The sequence below is a fragment of the Sylvia atricapilla genome, chromosome 2 (assembly GCF_009819655.1).
Source record: "Sylvia atricapilla isolate bSylAtr1 chromosome 2, bSylAtr1.pri, whole genome shotgun sequence".
NCBI classification, from domain to species: Eukaryota; Metazoa; Chordata; class Aves; order Passeriformes; family Sylviidae; genus Sylvia; species Sylvia atricapilla.
In genome coordinates, this window is record NC_089141.1 from 42313364 (window position 1) to 42329522 (window position 16159).

At 42.7% G+C, this 16159-nt stretch overlaps 1 protein-coding gene across 2 annotated transcripts in view; it reads right to left on the reverse strand.

The window, feature by feature from the left end:
- Positions 1-1137: 1137 nt before the first annotated feature.
- ARHGAP20 (Rho GTPase activating protein 20) overlaps positions 1138-16159 on the reverse strand; it is a 58047-nt gene continuing 43025 nt past the window's right edge. For both annotated transcript variants that reach the window (XM_066313029.1, XM_066313030.1), the window contains exons 9-15: positions 15185-15367; positions 10864-11042; positions 7756-7917; positions 6630-6739; positions 6206-6395; positions 5633-5744; positions 1138-4077 (exon numbers count right to left, since the gene is read on the reverse strand). In XM_066313029.1, the coding sequence (XP_066169126.1) occupies positions 2999-4077; positions 5633-5744; positions 6206-6395; positions 6630-6739; positions 7756-7917; positions 10864-11042; positions 15185-15367 (2015 nt within the window). In that variant the 3' untranslated portion in view covers positions 1138-2998. The remainder of the gene's footprint in view (positions 4078-5632; positions 5745-6205; positions 6396-6629; positions 6740-7755; positions 7918-10863; positions 11043-15184; positions 15368-16159) is intronic.

The following is a 16159-nucleotide window of genomic DNA, read 5'->3' on the forward strand; positions in this document are numbered from 1 at the left end:
GAGCCCATGGAGGAGACTCAAAGCAGAGCCAGCAGGATGCTTACTGTGGTGCTCAGAGTTGCATCTGGCCCTCTAAAAAGTTCAGTACAATCCATTTTGGATCTTACCAGTATTTAATTCCCTCACTGTGTGCTCACAGCCCAGAAGTGTTGCAGACAGTGATTTTCCCCACTAGCGCTCTTTTTTGTGATTATCACAGAACATGCCTTGTGCAGTAGCAAGGTCTAAGTCTTGTAAGACAGAAGTGCATTCCAAATTGTGCTGGGTCTACACCCAGCTTATCTGCCATGCATTTAAATCTGAAAGCACTCTAGCATTAGCTAGAGCTCAAAAGCAGACACATAACTCACTTCACATCGAAGCACACTGTGATAAACTTTCTTCAGACAGCAGAGATAAATGGCTTGTAGGAAGATATCGTTTGTAGGACAGAAAATTTATGTTGCAGAGACTAGAGATTTTCTAAAGCTTTATTATTGATGCAATGAATCAGTATTTGCTACTCAATGTAATCTTGGCAGCATGGCAATATGCTTTTTACTGTTTTGAAAAGAAATGAAAATGCAGAGTAGCTGTTTTATTTCAAAATAGCATCATGGCAATCAGTCTTTTTTGTTTGTTTGTTTTGAAGGAGGTGTATATGTAGGGCTGTTAGATGACAGGTCTCAAAATGCATACGAAGTATTTTATCTTTGGAAGATGACTGTTACAGATCAGATTCTGCATACTACTGTTTTCCTTAAAACTGCTGAATATGAATATGCTGAAAAAGAACTTGCTAATATTAAAGAATAAATCTTGCTCTCATTCATTGGTTTATTCCTTTCCTTTCCTTGCTCCCAATCTTTATATGTTTTATCCCACAAGATTTCTCTTCACCTCCATATTGTTGACTGAATCCCATTAGCTGAAAACATCCTCCTACCACTGGATGAAGGGAAAAAGGGTAGGAATTCTTGCTTCAGAATTACCAGAATTTACAAAAGCCACCATGTCATGCCATAGGAATGATGTCACCCAAAGGGGAAGAGAAATGCTTTAGTCCTTTCTCACACAAGATTTGCAGCAGTACCTTGGGCTGCTCCAACAATAGCTTCTGGAACTGACACATTAAAAAACCCCACAGAATATAAACTGAATTTACGACATAACAAATAATATTTAATATATAGCATTGAATGCATACACATCAATACCAGTGCCATAACAACAAAACAGAACTTGTAAAATTAGCAGCAGTTTTTTGCAAGTACAAAAATACACATTTTTTTCAGAACATATATAATAGCAAAATTTAACAGGATATATTATACAAACTCAAAGCATTTAGATAATGCATTACTTTAATATATTATATGACGTATGACACAGACAGTGAGACTGAGTGCACCCCCAGCAGGTTGGTAGGTGACAGGAGGCTGAGAGGTGCAGTTGACACAACAGAAGGATGGGATGCCACCCAGAGGGGCCTGGACAAACTTGAGAAGTGGGCTCATGAGAACCTCAGGAGGTTCAACAAGTCTAAGTGCACGGTGCTGCACCTTGCCCTGGGTGGGGACAGCCCAGGTACAGGTACAGACTGGGAGAAGAACTCACTGAGAGCAGCCCTGTGGAAAGGGCTTGGTGGTGCTGGTGGGTGAGAGGCTGGACATGAGCTGTCAGTGTGCACTCACAGCCCAGAAAGCCAAACGTGTCCTGGGCTCCATCCAAAGCAGTGTGGGCAGCAGGGCCAGGGAGGGGATTCTGCCCCTCTGCTCTGCCCTGCTGGGACCCCACCTGCAGTGCTGCATCAGCTCTGGGCTCCCAGCACAGGGAGGACAGGGACCTGCTGGAGCGAGTCCAGAGAAATACCACAAAAAACATTAGAGGAATGGAAAAACTCTTCTGTGAGGAAATGCTGAGAGTTGAGATTGTTAAGCCTGGAGAAGAGGAGGCTTCAGGAAAACCTGACTTAGGCCTTCCAGTACCTTAAGGGGATTATAAAAAGAAGGGAGATGACTTTTTTATATGGGCAGATAGTGGCAGGACAAGAGGCAAGGTTTTAAACTAAAAGAGAGTGGGATCAGATCAGAAAGAAATTCAACTCAGAGAGTGATGAAGCACTAGAATAGGTTGTCCCAAGAAGTTATGGATGCCGTAGCCCTGGAAGAATTAATGGCTGGGTTGGATGGGGCTCTGAGCAACCTGGTCTAGTGGAAGGTGTCCCTGTCTATGGCAGGGGGTTGGAATTGGATGATCTCTAAGGTCCTTTCCAACCCAATCCATTCTGTGGTTTTATGTTTTGGATGTTGCATAAGAAAATTACACGTGTTCTGCTTGCAATAATACAGAATGCCATTTACAGCAATGTTAAGAAACTATTCACAACTTAAACATGAACAGAACAGCCAACAAAGCACAATAAATGAAACACAGAGTTGCAAGGTGTTAGTTACAAGATTCAGCATTTCCCTTTACGTATTTTTGGGCTTAATTTTTCCTTTCTTTTGCAGTGTGAAAGAAATAACTACACCTATCGAACATACTGTATAAACATACAGAAAACAACACACTCCTTGGAGGACAATGAAGGTAATATTTATCAGTTTCAGAACAGTAGTATAATACCACAGTTATGGAAGCTATGCTGACTTTGCACGCTACATCAAAAGCACAAAGGACTGGGACTCACATCTGCAAGGCTCAACACTCGAGTGGTTGAGGAGAGAGGCCCAGCAGGCAGCCAGCTGCCCTGGCAGGGTCAGGGAACAGGACACTGGCCTTAGTTACCTCCTGGGTCCCTTCCAGATTTTCAGGAGATTTCTGTTTGCTTGCTTTTCAGCATTTTCATTATTCCTATAATGTTCTTGCAAAGCTTTATACTGGAACATTACTCAGTTTCCTAAAAAAAGAAAACCTGTGAGTCCAGGGACTGCTCAATTCAATTTGAACAATCTCGATGTTAAACTTAAAATGAACACACATCAACACCAAAGGCATTTTCTTTATGGTGTTTATTTTAAGCATTAAGATTCCTCTGCAAAAAGCTTTGGTCAGTCTCTTCAAACTTTGGACTGCTGTAATGCTTTTCTAGACCTCCTCTTTGATCATGAAGTCTGTCTCTCCCGGTGACTTTCAGAGGCAATGGCTGAAGGTCAGCCTTAATGAAACAGCCATCAGTAGGTTTCAGGGGTGCTGACCTGCTGCTGGGCCCCACCAAGCCCCCCTCAGCCCCAGTGTCAGTAGGTTGTGGGCATGGTGGCACCGTGGTGGGTGGAAGAAAACAGTCATCAGCCACAGCAGCAGCAGCGTCTTCATGTTTCTTCAGCGACTGGAAAGTGCTATCGAAAGGGCAGGAGGTTTCACTTAAGGTAAACAGAGTCTGGTCTGAAAACTGGGAGAAAGCACTGTCCAGGGAGCAAATTGATGACACAGATGGAGATGTCCCAGAAGAAGACTGGCTAAAAGAGCTAAATCCTGAGCAAATATTTAATCCCTCTGGCGTTGGGGGCAGGAGGCAATGGGACAGGTCTTTCCTTTCAACGTTTTGGTTCGTGTTGTCGCTTTTACCAACGTTAATCCCTATAAGCAAGCCCTGACTGCTGAGCTTTTGCCTTTCCACCTGCAGTGACCGGCGCTGGCAGAGACACTCCTCATCCTCCTGCGACAGGACAACGTCACAGCTGGCTTTGCGCGTCGCCTTCTCCCGCCCAGCATCGGCGCAGCCAGAACTGCAGGTCTGGAGGCCAACCGCGGGCTCGGAGGAGCGCCGCTGCCTCCTCACAGTCTTGGGAGCACCCGAGGTAGCTGCTGAGGGGAAACCACTGGAGTAGGGAGACTTATTTGAGTTTTCTTGTGAGGAAAACTTCAGGTGCACGTCAGCAGAAATTGCCAACTGCTTCAGTTTGGTTTGGCTTTGGATTTCATCCACCTCCGTCTGCTCCGAATCACCGTCGCTCAGAGTGAAGACAGACTCCCTGCTTCTGTTATCCTGATCGTGGGTTTTAATCCAGTCACTGGAGGAAGAGTCAGCTTCATCATTTGCCTCATTTTCCAGGCTGTCATAGGAAGAGTCATTCTGATGGAGAGAAGCAACATCTGCAAGGACAAACCAAGTGTTAACACATCAGTGACTGAACGGCCCTCTTGACAAGCAGCTTCTTTTTTTTTTTTCCTTTCTGGCAAGTATCCTTTACTTTCAGGAGCATTTGCCCTTTAAAGATTCTTCAAGCAAAAGTACTAATAATTTCATTAAAAATTACTGTCTTAATTTTGAACTGGAGAAGCTGAAGTGAGTATTAAGCTACAGTTCAGTCAAGAAATACAGGATAGCAGCACAAATAAGGACTAGGGAGTTTTTGCTGTGGTTCTGCTTTGTTGGGTTTTTTTTAAGTGGATAGTAGCTAATCCAGCTGTAAACAATAGTTTACATACATACTGAACTGGTGATTTTTTAAATTTTTCTTTTAATTATTGGATATTGAATGCAATATTTAACCTTTCTTTCCTTCTTTTAGACAAATAAAGGGAACAGGGCATACTTCTTACCTCTACTTCTTCCAGAAAATACAATATTTTTACGAGCAACACAGTGAAGTATTAGGCTCAGTTTGAACAGCCAGCTCATTTGCACTGAGCAGTGCACACCTATCCTGTATCTGCAGTAATTGGAATTACATTAAATCTCTTTTGCTCTGGGTTAGACTAAGCTGTCTTATCTCACATTTGCAGCGGACACAGTTCATGCATGGGCAGTCACCATGCCTCAGTGCCTGCCTGAAAGCTCCTTCCGCTGCTGTAACTTGTCGTGGGTCTGAGCTCTCATGGCCAGCACATCCCAGCACAGCAGAACTTGTGTGCTGCACTCCTGGGGAAGGGCTGGGTCAAATTTCACCCAATCTCACGGGAGAGCATGAGGAGTTTGAAACAGCCACACTGTCAGACACGCTGACACAAGTGCCATCACCACTTGCAGTGCAGGCCATTTGGGACAAAATTTATTTTACAAAAATGTTGCTTTAGAAATACTTTTAAGGAGAGACACAAAACTCCAGTCAAAATCAGAGGGTTGAAGAGAAAAAAAAGCATTAATGATAATCTGGGAAGCTCTGTCAACTAGTCTGCCAAACACTTTCAGTCACCAGTTCCATGATTTTCCTGTGCTAGCAGCAAAATCTGGATGACCCATTGAAACTCTGGAGATCTCTCTCTTTTGATAGTGAATAGACACCTTCAACCCTAATGTAATGGTGTGATGGCTGTGTTATGACCATTGTTGATCACTGACCTCCTGATATTTTGGGAAAACACAGGCTGATGCAAAAATTCTCAATTTGAGAGGAAACCTTCTATCGATTTTTTTTTTTTTTTTAAATTTTCTTTGTTTCCTCTCCCTCCATTTTTAACCACAGAAGTTCAGATGACTGGTATAGGCGCAAGAGTACTTGTGAAAGCGTTTTGTGATATGATCCAGGTCTATGGTAACTTGCATCAGTGATTATGACCAATTCTTTGGGGAATTGAATGGAAAGAGAACAGCAATATCTGGGAACACCACATGAAGAAGGAACAGCATTCTTCTGTGGAATATACCAATCTTGAGCCTGGCTGAGTTTAGCTGTCTTAAATGGATCAAAACATCAATGTGCATTACCTGAGCTGTTCTCTCTCTTGCATGTCATCATTATTTCTCCAAAGAGGGAGGTAATTTCATCTCCAAAAATCCTGCAGCAATTCTCAATGAGGAACTGTACCAGACTAGAAATCTGCAACAAAGCAACAGAAGAGAGATGTCAGAACTTCTGTTATTCAACTCATGGCCAAGCTCACCATACAGACGAGGAACAGGAGCAAACTGTCATCCATATCATCTATGAAGACAGCCAGGAACTACTCTCTCAGTCTCCTGGGCCCGATAAATTGTCCAGGTATACATCCTTGTAAACATCTTTTCCATTCTACTCTGTCCTGTTTGGAGGTCACCACAACCAGAGATCTTCTTGATGAGAGAATCATTTTGCTGACGCACTGGGCATTGCTTTATGACCTCTCTCGCCTTCTTCCAGGAAGACTGTGAGAATGGACTGATGAATGTTGCTGGAGCCCTGATAAGAGGAAAAGTCCTGATCTGAAGAAGTACTGAGTTGTTCTCATGTTCCTAACCAACAGTCTGGTTGAATGGGATGAAGGTTGATGTGGTTTTCTGCTACACCAAAGTGTTTCTTACCTTTTTAATGAATTCACTTTCTATATCAGGTGTGGAGGAAACAGGAGGCCAAAGCAGGCTAGGTGCAATGCAGACAGCCAGATTAAAGGCATTCATCTGGTTCTCTTCAGATCTCATTTCTATCGCATGCAGAACTCCAAAGATGTAACGTAAGAGAACAACATTAGCTCTGGGGAGAAGCTCTATTAACCTGAAAACGATGAAAACAGAATTCTTCACATTAGTGACCACTTTCCATAGATATACACAAGTCAAGATAATGTAAATGCAGAAACAGGGTAACATGGTCCACTAATTAAACCAGGGAGGGTGTCAAAGAGATTTTCTTGTTGTTAAAAAATATAACTGTAAGTTGAATGTTTGTGATTCTGCATTCTGGGATATACATTTATAGGAAAAGAATGTAGAGAATATAAATAACTACCTTTGGATGCTTTTTATCTTCTCTTCATTATTTCCTTGATCCAGCACAGACACCCACTTATCACACAGCTGGGATGATAAAATACTGCCTGGGATGTTGCGAAGAAAATCCTTATCAGGAGAGAAGAAGAACAAAACACGTGAGCAGCTGTTCTGGGGCATATGAAGGAGTAGGAATAAGATACACAGATACAAGAGGATGTATCCATGAGACAGCACTCGCTGGTGAGTATATTGTTACACACAACCACCAAAACCAGAAGAAAATCATCTGAGATAAAGGCACTTTAGATTATGCTTAAAGGGAATATTTTCTGGCCTACCCTTTCCTGTCAAAATAGAGGTATCTGAATGCTTCATCTGATATTGTTGACCTAAAAAATCTGCAGCGAGACCAGTTATTTTGATGCTGCATAATGCCTGTCTTTACTTATCATTTAACTTCATCTGTAGTCCCTGTTTCTTCTCCTCAGCTGACAAGCTCAAGCACCTCCAGACCATAAGCACTCCAAGGCATCCCTACCTTCCTTCCCCTAATCACTGGAGTACTTAAATTAGTCACTGATTGCCTTGCTATGCCTCTTTCCTAACACCTCAGCCATGGGCATGGGAACTGTTGCAGTTTAGGAAGAAGGGCCAAATCCTAGCTTCCCAAAAAAGTTTGGGTGAGGGAAGCTATGATGCTTTTTTTGCACAAGGAACACTGGTTTTGACATACAAGACTGTAACAAAAGATAATGCATGGAAAAATAATCCAAACATTTAAGGCAACACTATAAACTCCTTAGGATCTGCAGTGCAGAGTATACTGATGTGTAAAGAGACAGGTCTGCCAACATGCCTTTTAGTTTTTTCATATGCAGATATAAAGAGAGTAAGAGGACCAGACTATAGTAGAGACCACAGGAAAGCTGCCAGCAAAACAAGCTGGCTACTCCTCTTCTTCATCCTAATTCAGTGGAAGCATCCTTTGGAGATCCTCACAAGGTTAATGTGCCAGCCCATTCTTGTTAATTCAGTCCACCAACTCCTCTTTGTGCCTGTCTCTGGAGAAAAGCCTCTCTGCTTGTGCACAGGATCTGTGCTCCTCTCACCCAAAAAGGGACACAGGAACATTCTTCACATACCTTAAACAAAGATGCTGTCACAAATATGGATTCACAGGCCAGGTCTACTTCAGTGCCTGAATCAAGCTTCTCCTTTAGCTCTTTAAATGTTTTTGCACTTCCAGAGCGTCTGAAAATACCCTTGGTAGAAGGCCCTTCTTGGTAAAGGAGGGAAAGCATGTCCTAAAAAAAATTAAAAAGGCAAAGAGGATTTCTCATAAATATATTTTATTGTCCAGCACCACTAAAATGTACTTTTGCCATTTTTGCCACAGCGAAAAACATTTTAGTCCTAAAAAGTATCAGAAATCAAACACAAGTCAAGGCTCACTCTCCAAACCATGCCAAACTGCACAGCAAAGCTGTGATTTGGGGCTCTCATTTTGGAAAACATCCCCTCAGAAATACTGTGCTGCCTCTGCTGAGCACTAACTTTCTGCATGACCTTCCAGGACCCGTGCACATTTCAGCCAAGTCATTTAAATATATAAATGCTGTGGTATGGGAAAAGCAGAGTGATCTATCTAATTCAAAGCTTTGCATTTGACAGTGGTCTCAGCCAGACACTACTTTGCAGGAAGATATGAGACTGTCAATGCTCATCATTGTAGTTAATATTATCACCAACCACAGACAGAATTCTGTTTCACTGTTGATATCAGAAAAAAATGAGATTTTTAATCTAAAGTAGAAAAAAAAGCTAAAGCTTTGTTTGTTACTATATATCTGCACTTCTACAGCAGATCAGAGTCAGGTTTTTACCCCTTTGGCTGCTTGTAGAGTGGTATCAGACTCTGCAAGCAACTCAGGGCTGTCAGTAGGACCAACTCTGAGGCAAGGTGCTTCTGCTTGGGAGGTCACTCCAAGGGGGATAAAGCTCAGGTGTGGCTCCCCTGAAGCCACTGAGGCTGCACAGGACTAAACAAGTAGGCAGCTTATTACAGAGAAGCAAGAAGATTCCTGCCCAGCTTTTAAAATAACAGGAGAGACTGACTTTTGCTGCTACATAATAGAGGAAAACAAGGAGAAAAGAAAATGCTGAAACTTCTCCTGAGATAGTATGTTCAGGATATTTGCCAGAAGCTTAGTTCTCTGCAGTCTCCTGAGGGCCATCTCTCAGACACGCAGGTCAACTCTTGCAGGCCTGCTCCAAGCAATGCAGAATTTGTCATGTTTATCTCTTTGAAAGGGGAAACACGTGCAGACAGTTTCTGGGATTATGTGTATGCATGCAGTGGCCTGAGGACCAAGTTATCAAAAATGATGGCAAGAAAAGGGACCTGGGGGCGGTCCTGGGACACTGGTCCATCATCATTAAACTAAATTAGTGAACAGTAATGGATAAGGAATGGAGATTGGGGACTTTCCTAGTCTGGGATGTAAGATAGGTCTTCCTGCCACATAGCAGTGCAAGTAAGTCTAATGGAAGCTATTACTTTGGTTTTTATTCTTTAATGTTTATTTCTCACTCTTGCAGAAGTTCAAGATCAAGAATTCATGTAAGTGCAGATGCTTTGGAGGCGCACCTTCATGACAGCAGGACTCACGTCAGCATTTTCATTCTCTCCAGGAATTTAGAGCTCTCCCATCAAAACAGACTGAGTCCCACAGCACAGGATGTTAGCACATGAACAAACCCTTCGAAAATACATTTTAAACTAAAATATTCACAAGATAAAAATGGGAAGCCCCTACTAAACTAAAAAACCCGGATGAAATTACATGAATGAAGCTATGGTGCAAGACAACTCAGTGTGGCAATGGCTAAAGAGAGCCCTTCAGCTGTGAAAGCAAGCTGGAAGCTCTGAAGCAGTTATCCAGCATGCCTGCAGCCCTCATCCCTGATATTTTCTTTTTCTTGCAGGTAAATCTCATTCAGTCCCCCAGTATTCTATTCTCCAGAGGTGCTGCATGAATTCAGAAGTAAGTTATACTTTGTGGCATAAACACAATGTTTAAAATTCAAAGCATGAAGTCTACCAAGCTGTGATTCTATGCTTAGTAACTCTGGGGATTTTTTCCAAATAAAAATTTACTAATATTTATGTTTTGGAGAAATTTCTGAAATGCAGCATTGGCTCATCTCTTAAACAGAGAGAAGGAGGGATCAGGTGATTCTAGTCATACAGGGTCCATCTCTGGAAGGCTTATTTAAATAATCTAAATAATGAAAATGCACACTTCTCCTTCAAAAGAAAACATTATTAAAAGACCTGAAAAATCATGGTGTGATTCACTGTTCAGGCAGTGATAAAGCAGCACATCAAGCACCAGCTTAGGAGGTGAAACAGCTCTTCCTGTCAACTGGTGTGACCCCACTGACTGCAGTGAGGTTCTGGCAATTCCAGCCAGGAGTCAGGCTGTTAGGATGAAGGGCCCAGTGCTGCAGGGCTTATTCCCACTCAGCAAATATTTCTTTTGCTGTGCTGGCAAAGGGGCCTTCTAATCACCAAAAATGCCACACACATGCCTTAATTATGCCTAGGTATGGGCTCTAGGACAACCCTTTTCATGGGCCTAGGCTGGCTTTGAGAGCACCCACAGCGACAGAGTTGCCTCAAGACAGGATGAAAAGATGTTACTGTAGCCTTCACATTCCCACCTATTTTTTGCAGTGGTGCTGTCAGACCAAAAATGAGGACTCAAGAGTGCTTGCCTGCCCTGGAATGACTTCAAGAAAGGCTCTGAAATTGCCTAGTTATGGGCAGGTGGCATTTTTATGCATGCGTGGGCTGCCTATATGGGACAGTAGATGAGACATTTATGGCTGTGGGGACTTTACAGAGATCTTGGGAGTGGTTTAAAAAGTATGTGTGAATGTGGCATTTATTTTCACTGTGTAAGTGAGGATTAGGAAGCCAGCCTCACAGCATGGGCTATAAAAGAGAAATAGCCCAGAGCAGCAGACTGGTCATACATACATTTCTCAAGCTGTTATTAACTGGGCCTGACCACAGTATATGTTAAAAACCAAAGTTCTTGCTGGGATCCACAAATGAGGTTTCCCTATGGAAACCCCTCTGGTTTCTTTGCTTGGGTAATTTCAAGGTTCCATTTACAAACATATCCTCATTTACTACACAGAGAAATTCCACCACTCTAAGACCCAACCCTGAGCCTGGGACTCACCAAGAGGGGTTTGGGCAGGTTGTCATCCTCACAGATGGCTGTTAGTAAGAGGCCAAAGAGCTTCCCAGGAGCAGCAGATGTTGAGGAGAGGGGTGCATTGTCCAAGTGAGTGCCTGGGCCACGCCAAAAAGCCCAATTTATGATAGATCTTTTCCTTTTAAATGACTTTTGGCTTAAGTCTGGGGAAAGAGAAAGGTGTTTATTACAAGAAATGCATTTCAATTCTAGTTCCAGTATTTGGGTTTTGGTGGTTGCTATGGTTTCAAAGGAAAAAATGTCATGAACTCAACCAACTCCTTACATCCAGCTAAGCCTAATCCACCATGTCCATACCTCTGTGTGTGTGTGTGTGTGTGTAGAATATGTTGCCTTACTCATGCCCTGAAGAGCAGGATCTGCGCTGCCCTGCTGGAGCAGTGTCAGCACTCTCCCCCAAGTGCAGGATGGCAAACCTCAGCCTGCTGACTTCATACAGAACTGCACTCTGCTAAACAACTCGTTTTTCACCCACAGTTGCAAATCCACTGTCCTCACCTCAGCATGCTGTCCAGGGCCATCCTATCTCTCCTGACAATGTGGGAGACTCTCCCCACAAGTAACACCAGAGAACCAACTAATGAGGTATTTTCAGGAAAAGTCACTTGCCTTTGCTCTCTTTTCTGCAATGCAGGAGTATCATAAGTGTCCTCACTCCAAGCATTTGCCAGCCATGGCCCAGGGATGGTGCCTGCCCTTTAATCAATGCCTTCCAGATGGCATTTCAGCATGCTGCCACACACTGATGGGCTCTGCCTGTCTGCATTGTAACACACTTCATGAGATATCAACGGAGGCACACTAACTAAAACTTTCGTTTGGAGTGTAGAGAGAAGTACTGCTAATGGGACACAAAAAGGTTTTTTTTTAATATGACCTTTCTCAACATCAGCCAGTGTGAAGTCTTCTTAACAGCACGGGTTACTGCTAAAGAGAAAAGGAGTGCTGTCTGTTTATGACAGAAGTGCTAACTGGGAAAATCTTTTTATGATATATTTTGTCTTTTTTGAGGTGTTTTCAAAGCCAATCAGCATTGATTCAATTGCTTACCTACCCCATACACATTTTAATTAGCTGGTTCTTCCAAACATTTTACTTTCTGCTATTGTGGAGGCCAGAACCAAGGCTTGCAGAATTAAGGATTGTGGTACAATACCAGATTTTTCTCTCCAATACTTTATCCTCTCCTATACTTTATTAGAATCGGGTTTTAACTCAGAGTGATTTTCATTATACATCATTCCATTCCGGATCATGCTCCCTTAGGGAATGGGTGGAAGTCTTTTCATTAGATGCTTACAGGATGAAAAGTTACAGTTTAACTCAAAATGTGAACATATGAATGTGAAAGCCTGAAGAAAAATGCTTTTCATAAAATATAATGAGGATATATATATTTTAAGCAGTCCAAAGCCTCAAGAAACGTAGGTCTGGCAGTGTCTAAGGCTTTACTTGACACATCATGTTTTGGCAGAACATAACTGACCTGTAACTTTCAAAATGATTTTTTTTCCTTCAGATGAGCTGGATATTAGCACCTGAATAAGATTTGCTTCAGAAACTAAGGTTTGCCAGCATTCCAGTGACACAATGGCAAATACATACCAGTGTTTTTTTTTCTGTAAACCCCATAGATCTCAGTGGAAACAAAAATTAAGATGCTATTTTGGAGAACAAGGAATAGCAGAAGTGAATAAAAAAAAAGGAGTCTTAAAATTAGGAACTCATCTCAGTCTCTTACTGATTGTTCCCCTCTTAACAGTCATGTCTCAAACTGAGAATGTGAACAAGGAGTCATTGCAACTAACTGCAGTTCCCTCTTAGGACAGGAAGGAAATCTTAGCCAGTGTTCTTCAGCATACCAGGACAGAAACCAACAACTGATGCATGACAACAAAATGCCCTGTCACTCAAAAACTAACATTCACTGAAAGACAGAAAAACTCATCACACCCCCTTTTTAAGGGTGTTGAGAAGTCTTAAGGTGAAGAGATGAGAAGCTGTGGATGTACACTTTCTTTCCTTGAACCTGTGCAAAGTTACAATACTAGGAGAAGGCCAGACTCCTCTCAGCCAAGACAGATGCCAATTATTGCTCTGCAGAAGTACTTCCATACAAAAACCTCATGGCCTTGCTCTGGTGGATTATTCTAAAACAGAATGAGAAAAAAGTAATACCACTTTGTTGGAAAATTTTGGTCAAAGCTCACAGGAGCTACCTCTTCTGCTCATATTTTACATGAAGGAAATGTCTATTCATAGTTAGTGTCCTAGCCATGGAAATGGCATTTTCTCTCCTTGAAAATCAGAAACTTCTAAATAAATCTATTTATCAACGTGCTCATGAGCATAATTTAATGGCTATGTTTAACTGGTAGGTGACCGTTCCTATTACATGCTGAAAGGCTACAGCAGAGGCAACAGAAACACTCCATTTCTTCCACATAGAAAATTCTCCTGTAATTTTTTTAACCATCCTGCCAGGACAGTTGATGCAATTACACCACCACATTTGGTGTCCACACAACTACTTAGTTGCCATGAGGGCCAGCTGTCAGTCATGCCTGCCTGTCAGCACCTACACTGCTGTCTAAGCATGGTGCACACCAGTGGAGCTGGGCAGCTGCTCCCTGCTGCCTCCAGAAGGGACAGCATGTCCAGCACAGTGGCATCCCGCTGCAGGGAAGGGATGGGAGGGAGGACAGCACAGCATGTGGCAGTGAAGTGTGGAGTTACAGATACTGCTCTCTGTAAATTCACCCTGGATGTGGCATTGTGCCCAGTGGGTACCAAACACAGATTCTGGCTTGCTGATTCAAAGATCAAAAGCCAGATCATAGTCTTGGCTTGCATGCAGGTAAGTTTTGCCATTTTCCAAAGCCAAAGCAGTTAGGAAAAGCACAAAGAACAGCACTGTATGTGAGATAACCTGCTTTGCAAGCAGTTACACCTATACATCGCTTGAACAGGTTTTGTCTGATGAAAGAGGGAAAGGTGGATGGACTAAAACCCTCTTTCTGCCATTTAGCACAGTCCCTGTACATGACCTGCAGGCTGCCCCAGGCTTCTGCTGCCCCAAGCCAGGCTCACTCCACTCCTGCAGTCTGCACAGCACCGATGATAACACATCTGCATTAGAACTCTACAGGCATGATTTGCATTTCTATTTTCTTTTGCCAGTCAACATCAGCTGCCAAAGCAGGGCCTGTAAACCTAATTACACCCCTTTGCTAGATTGCCTCATTCTTAAAATATGCCATGAGGTAATATATGATACAAATTACTGGGAAGGGGGTGGATGCATGTGGAAAGGAAATTAATTTATATAAAATGTAATCAATTTCCAGAATAATTTACAATGGACTCTGGTATAGCTTCACTGCATTTAATTTCTAAAACAATATATTACAAATATATTCTATTCATATTCATATATTGTGGGAGATCTTAGGTATTGGGGAGTGCCCAAGATAACAGCATGGATGTTATTTTTCCTATGATGTGGTTATTAATGGTGAAGTAGGGCAGAGTTCCTAATGGAGCTGAGTATGCTAGTATGTTAAGAACAACAAAAACACACCATGGGTTGTATCCTTGCCCTAAGTCTAATTCCCCAATCCTGTCACTATCTCCTTATTTGTTTTCTCATGAGCAGAGTGCAGTCATTGTGTCGTTGACGACAGACTGCAAAGCGCAGAGCAGGCACTCATATTTTTGCAGCATCAAGGCCAAAGGCAGAAGAAAATATCACTTTCTTTATTTTACTCAAAGAGCACTGAAACAAAGTTCTATTTGCTCACCTCAACAAGGTATCCAAATGCCTGCCTAGACTTTGCCACTTTAGGGTCCCACTAAGGTAGGTGTGTAGTCCTAAGTACCTTCTTGAAATGAAGGATGCTGCCAAATGTTGCATGGGAATTCTGTGCCAAAGTCAAGCCTTGACTCTTGAACCGTGAAAGCACCCTGCCTTGTTACAGAGCACAGCAAGGGCTGCAGAGAGAAGCTCAGCTAATAGACTCACAAAAATTGCAGGGGAGAGATCCTGTCTTTCTTTGGCTGATTTTAGAACAATCACTTGACAGGCAGCTTGTCAAAATGTAACTTACAAAGATGACACATACACAACAGCACACTCAGATCAATGAGAGCTACACTGCAAAATCCCCCGAGCAGCTGGAAGATACACCTGCACACTCCTCTGTGCTTCCCACTGCGCCCCCAGCCTGGCACATTTGCCTTCTGTGGCAGAGCCAGGTGGCCAGGCTGTGAGGAGAGGACAACGTACCGTTCAGCTGCTGGCACACGGCCACCTGGCTGGGCTTCAGCACAAACTGGCACTGCAGCTCCTGGGGCAGCTGCTCCGTCAAGAAAGGGCCCTGAAGCTGCCTGGGGCAGGCACAGTGCTTTGATCCGTGGGGCATAGCGTCACGAATGTGGCTCATTTTAATTCCAAAGGGATATTCATGTCCTGTTCAAAGAGAAATCGTAATAATCTCTGTTGGATTGACTGGAGACTTGCAAAACTCCATCTGCCCTGGAGGAAAAGCAGATTTTACTTGCTGGCCCGCAGCACTTTGTCAGTAATCTAAGAATTGTTGCTTTTCTCCATATTTGCACGGGCATAAATCATACACTGGCAGATAGGGAGTTACTGTGTTCGGTGTAGTTAAACAGATGTAGAAGTAAAATCAGATCTATTACAGCTGTATCACATAAAAGCCAGTCAGAAAAAAAATAAAAGTGACTATTTCTAAATTCAGTGTTTATTCTTTCTACTGCTTTTATTTGGCACTGGAAGTTTAGGTACTGCTTGCTCATATCATTCTGGAGAGAAAGGAGCTTTCTGGATCAGTCACGTCAAATTTTTGCGGAGCATGCAAAACCAAAAAATTCCAGTGTGGAAGTGATCTTCCCTCCCTTATCATGTTAAGTCCAACAGCCATCAACTCAGTCAAATGAGACACAATTATGGTTCCTGTCTGAGGCTGAAACAGGAAGGAAACATTAATCACAGAGCTGATGCAAATGAGCTGTGCTTGGCTTTAACCAGCATCTTTGGGGACTACACAGAGGCAATTCATTTCTGGAGGAGCTTTCCCAAATGCCACCGGAAAGACGCTTTTCAGGCTTGTCTAAAGACCTGCTGGATTAAACATACTAAATGTGGATGCAATGCTAAAATGTTTTAGCTATCTTGCAGTTAGACTTGAAGACTAAGAGAGTAGAAGAGATGTTAATTGAGATTATAGGTAGTATGAAG